The following is a 5,767-nucleotide window of genomic DNA, read 5'->3' on the forward strand; positions in this document are numbered from 1 at the left end:
TTGGAAGAAAGGAACAAACCGTATTATGTATTGGTGAAGAATGAAGCCTTTATTCTAACCTTAAATATCCTTTATTTATCACAGAAAAGGCCAAGAATCAAATGTGGGTCACTGTGGATGTTGGGCAGCAGTGCTAACCACTGTGCAGCAGTACTGATCACTGTGCTAGGAGTGCTGATTCCTGTGCTAGAAGTACTGATCACTGTGCTAGAAGTACTGATCCCTGTGCTAGGAGTGCTGATCACTGTGCCAGCAGTACTGATCACTGTGCCAGCAGTACTGATCACTGTGCTAGGAGTGCTGATCACTGTGCCAGCAGTACTGATCACTGTGCTAGGAGTGCTGATCACTGTGCTAGGAGTATAGATCATTGTGCAGCAGTGCTAAACACTGTGCCAGCAGTGCTGATCACTGTGCCAGCAGTACTGATCACTGTGCTAGGAGTGCTGATCACTGTGCTAGGAGTATAGATCATTGTGCAGCAGTGCTAAACACTGTGCTAGGAGTACTGATCACAAGGTAAGAGTACTGATATCTGTACTAGGACTGCTTTCCCTATACTGCACCTGCTTTGAAGCTTTGGCACTGAATATCTTCCCATGAAGGCCTTTTCAATGCAGAAGTACAAAAATACATCATAGAGAGATAAATGACTGCTTCATTAATGTACTATGAAAGTACATCAGTATTAGAATTAAAATGAAAGTATAATATGCACAAGGGTGATGTATTTCTACATTAGATGTAAACTTCCCATTTATGAGTCACAAGTCAAAGTCAGGTCTTTTATTCTGCGTCAGACGTCTTGCATTGAAACGCTGGTAGGAACGCTCAGGGCACTTTTACAGCAGAAGTGATGACATAAGAATCTTACATTTTTATAGTAAAAAAATGATACAAGTTTGGGCTCAAAATGAAAATCCTAATTCATTAATTCCGTTTACTGTGACACACTGAGACAGAGCTATACACTATATTCTGTCTATATATATAAACCACTAACCTTTCTGTATATAACCACTATAAACAGTATATGACCACTATACTGCGACATGTTGTGACACACTGAGACAGAGCTATACACTATATTCTGTCTATATATATAAACCACTAACCTTTCTGTATATAACCACTATAAACAGTATATGACCACTATACTGTGACATGTTGTGACACACTGAGACAGAGCTATACACTATATTCTGTCTATATATATAAACCACTAACCTTTCTGTATATAACCACTATAAACAGTATATGACCACTATACTGCGACATGTTGTGACACACAGCGAGACGTGAGTAAAGAAAACAAAGAGTAGTGTTTGATGAACACAGAAAGAGAGAAAAGGCACAAGGGTTTGGCAGAAGTGCACAGAGACAAAAGCAGCATCCTCCCTGGAGACAGACACCTGTGGGACTCCGACGGAGAACAGGGAGTAAGGAACAGGTGCGTTGCGAGGATCAATAAGTGTGTGCTTGGGAATAGGTGAGTGGATGTGTGATTGGTGGATTCCTGTCTGAGTGTAGACTGACACGTGACTATTGTTGAAATTACATTTACGCAGAGATTTAGATACTTTATGAGTAGCCTTATTTAAACTAAAATGTATTTGCCAAACTGGATTAGTATGTTTCTTGTGATTATGCAACTGTAACATTTTGAAGTAAACACTACAGTAACCAAATACACAGACCTATATGTGTAACCCCAATGAATACTGCATAAACACTACACTAAACAAATACACAGAACTGTTCATGTAACTGCAATAAATACTGCATAAAGATACGCTAACCAAATACACAGACCTGTACGTGCAACCCCACTAAATACTGCATAAACACTACACTAACCAAATACACAGACCTGCACGTGTAACCCCACTGAATACTGCATAAACACTACACTAACCAAATACACAACACTGTTCATGTAACCCCAGTAAATACTGCATAAAGCTACACTAACCAAATACACAGACCTGTACTGTAACGACCAAAGTCATAGTCTAACCCAAGTCAGAATATGTCTAACAGTCCAGGAGGGTATGATCTTTATGCACTTTCTTCAAGGACAGTTACACAACCATGTTTCTTTCATAACCACTTTGTTCAGAGGCCTGACACAGAGGCCATCTGAGATCTCATTGAATCCTACAGAGGCCCTTTCTACATAAACACAGTTTATGTTAAACCATCCACATTTTTCTATTTATAATATTACCTCAAACCAAATACACAGAACTGTACTTGTACCCCAGTAAAAAAAAAATGACAGTAAATATGTAAGCAAACACACAACGAAAATTCTCAGTACTTTGTAAAAAGCAACAATATCTGAATATGTGCTGAATAGATAAGAAGCAAATCAAACGTAGGTGAGTGACTTACACTGTCCACATTTCTTACAGCGCTGAGGCAACAAGACAAAGAAGCATGATGTCATAATTCATCTGAATTTGCTGACGTCCATTTCCTGCCCATTTCCTGCCCATTTCCTGCCCATTTCACTCAGCGGAGGTAGAGCACCTTTTCATCCATCAGTAGATGGAAGATGGTTTTACTGTTCAACTGTTTAACTCTGCTGTAATGTTCCAGAGCTTTTTAGGAATGCAAGCGCTGAAGATCTGGATGCTTCGCCTGGTCTGTGTGTTCTACATTTATCTTACCTATTAGACTGACTCTGTATGCAGTCTTAACTGTAGGTGTTATGGATAGATGAGAAATGGGCCCCCAGACAGTCTAGATAGTTGAGGTGGATTCATCAGTACAAGGTAGTGTCTCTTCCTAACAAATGGTGGAATGGAGACGGCATCCTGCCTGAATGTGAATAGTAGAGGGAAAACAGAATCTAACGGTAGCTACATGATCAAAGTAGTTCATTCAGAGTAGTTCAACCTGAAGTGCTACTATGTAATAAATATTTTACAGTGTAACGCTGCTGGCCCGAGTGCCGCAGGACGCACAGACTTCCTCGTTCACGTGAGACGTTTATTAACATAAGACGCACACTACGCAATAGGCACTCACATAAGACGTTGACATGTGTGTGCAATCCTGGGGGCCGTGGTTACAAAACAGATAAACAGTACGTATGCAGATCCCCCCCACACTGCGGACCGTACCACATGACTTATGGGGGAGGAGCTGTCCGTGACATGTTGTTGTTTTGTTGTTATTATACAGACCAATCCTATCTCTCTTGGTCAGCTACAAGGGTCTGTTATCTCCTAATGGATTTGTCCAAAATAATCACTTGAAACTTAATGAAGCTGAGTGTTATATTCCTGAATTGACAGGTTTAGCTGCACCTTGTTTAATCTGTTGTTAAGCAGCTGCTGAATTGAGGAGTACAAGCTAGAGCTTCAACTACGGATCTTAGACACCCAAACTTCACAGGTAAACTATTTATTTTACTGAAATAAATTTCCTACCTTCGGTATAAATTCCATGAAGGTTTGTGTGTGTGTGTATGCATGTGTGTGTCCGAGAGGGAAAAGTGAGGCTGCATTCAGAAATGCAATGTTAATCTGTATGTGTCATTTTTAGTCCAGATTACAACTGAGCTGAGTCTACTTTATTCTAGCACTGACTGTTTCCTAGTGAAGGGCTTTTTAATGTTTAAAGACAAAAACTAAGAAGGCGTGCGACTCCTTTTATGTTGTACCAGTAACAGGATTTCACTCTTTACTCTGATTCCAGCGGTTGTAATCTAGAAGCTTGTACCATATATTCATATGATCACAACACTCAGAAGGCATCTGATGTCTTTTGTGATGCTTTAATCATGGAGAGAAGGAAATTAAGAGGGAATAACATCTTTGGATTATAATTCCATTGAAACAAGTACATGCAATTGCTAAGCATTGTTTATACCATCATAAATGTAAGAGTAGTATTTCTCATCATTTAGCACAAGGTTTCCTCAACTAAAATGTCCCATCACCTTAAATCAACAGGTTTGCAGATCTCACTAATGATTGTGTGAGACTGTCAAGTAAAGCATTTCTGCTCAATTAATCAGGGTGAAGCAGACAGAGATGTGGGTGTTACTTATATGCAATGTAAACAGGAGTTCCATCATTGCCATTATTCAGGTTTTTGGCCACAACATGGAACCCACTTTGTTGATAATACTTCAGAGCTTCATCTCCAACCAGGAGCACAAAGAACTGTATGACTCTAGATTCACCTTTCTTGTACCACAGATACACAGGGGCCCCAATGGTACCATCATTCAGGTTTTTATTGACCTTTATGAACTGTTCCTTTCTTAGCCTGGCCTCATCACTTTCATTGAGAGAAACATCTAACTGACTGACCCCACTGCCTGAAGAAGTTGATGAGTTGTACCAGATAAACACTGCAGAACCTGGAGGTGTGGTTCCTCGATTGGTGTTTTCATCCACATGGATGTATCCCTTGTCAAACAGCACAGGAGAGAAGTTGACTGAAGCATCCACATTCTGCATGTAGGTGGCTTCATTTCTCCGTACCCACATACGAACATGTGGATTCCCACCATTGTTCAGGTTCAGGTCACAGCTCAGACACTCCCAGCCGGACTGGAACTGCTTCACCTCATCCTCCAAGTTGGTGGTGACCTTCAGGTCTATGATGGGGTTCCCAGAATTTTCACACTTAAACCACAGGTAGATGTCATCACCTGCAGTATTTTCATTTATGTTCTTATCGACTTTAGTGAAGCCGGCACCGTGAAGCTTATTAGCGATCTGGTGGAGGAATGAAAACTGGATTCTGGTAACACGTTTGTCACCATCCGTCCTGTACCACAGGCCCACTTGAGGCCCGCGCGTACCACTGTTGAGGTCACCAGGAACTCTGATCCAACCTTGTTGTTCGAGCTGGGTTTCTTCCTCTGGACTGACAGAGATTTGAATTGCTGTGATTCGTTGTCTGACTGCTGCCATTTTGGGTGTTTATGGTTTGATTGAAGTACCTGGTGTTGAAAGGACAGGAAACAGAATTTATTCAGCTAGTGTTCAGGAGGCTGCATTACCACATGCTTTATAAAGGTCGTACAGTACCTACTCGTTTACACTGAGCTTATTAGCATAATGGAGTAATTATTTATTTACCGTAAACATATTCTTATTAAATTATACATTGATTCACCCCAAGCTTATTACCTTAATAAAGAATTTATTTATTTATCCTAGTCTTATTGACTTAGTGTGTATTAATTTACCCTACACTTATTAGCTAATTAAAAATAAACTTTAAGATAAACTTATGCCAGAGCAAAGCTACCAATCATTTTTCTGGTGGAAATAAATAAAGGTGAACACTCCCTTACCAGCAAATTAGGTGATGTTCTTCTGCTAAGGTGGAGGATGGATTCTTCCTCTGTGGTGATCTTGTGGATCTTGTGTTCTCTTCTTCTGCGCTGCAGAGGTCTGTGGACGTCGGGTGTGGCAGACTGAGGTGCTGGTCTGAGGCCTCTTACTGCTTATATGCAGGACAGAAAGAAGGGGAAGGATCAGGTGAGAGACTCTCATCCAATCAGTGATGCTTATGGCATTCTGGGGTGGGGTGTGAATAAATCAACATTATCTGCATTACTTTGACTCTTCAATCAGAAGATAAAGCTTTTATTTATGTTAAAAGTTTCAGATACTGAGCACAAGTGTAATATATTTGTCACTCAACTGCTCATCACTTGATATTAAGATACTACAGTGAGATAAACAAATGAAATAAACAACTATTCCTACTTGTTTGTGTATTGGGACTTGAAGCTGTC

General features: G+C 40.3%; 1 protein-coding gene across 1 annotated transcript; it reads right to left on the reverse strand.

Moving 5' to 3' along the window:
• Window positions 1–3,768: 3,768 nt before the first annotated feature.
• si:dkey-30j10.5 (uncharacterized) lies at window positions 3,769–5,469 on the reverse strand. Its single transcript, XM_026996856.3, has 2 exons — window positions 5,321–5,469; window positions 3,769–4,963 (listed from the first exon to the last, which is right to left on the reverse strand). The coding sequence occupies exon 2, from the start codon at window positions 4,932–4,934 to the stop codon at window positions 4,053–4,055; it is 882 nt and encodes a 293-aa protein (XP_026852657.2). The 5' UTR covers window positions 4,935–4,963; window positions 5,321–5,469; the 3' UTR covers window positions 3,769–4,052.
• Window positions 5,470–5,767: the final 298 nt, after the last annotated feature.

Source organism: Electrophorus electricus, chromosome 1 (assembly GCF_041902795.1).
Source record: "Electrophorus electricus isolate QZ-2024a chromosome 1, ASM4190279v1, whole genome shotgun sequence".
Taxonomy (NCBI): Eukaryota; Metazoa; Chordata; class Actinopteri; order Gymnotiformes; family Gymnotidae; genus Electrophorus; species Electrophorus electricus.

Bases quoted from the DNA above. Each gene is read 5' to 3' on its own strand.
- si:dkey-30j10.5 (XM_026996856.3), bottom strand. From the start codon at position 4,934: ATGGCAGCAGTCAGACAACGAATCACAGCAATTCAAATCTCTGTCAGT.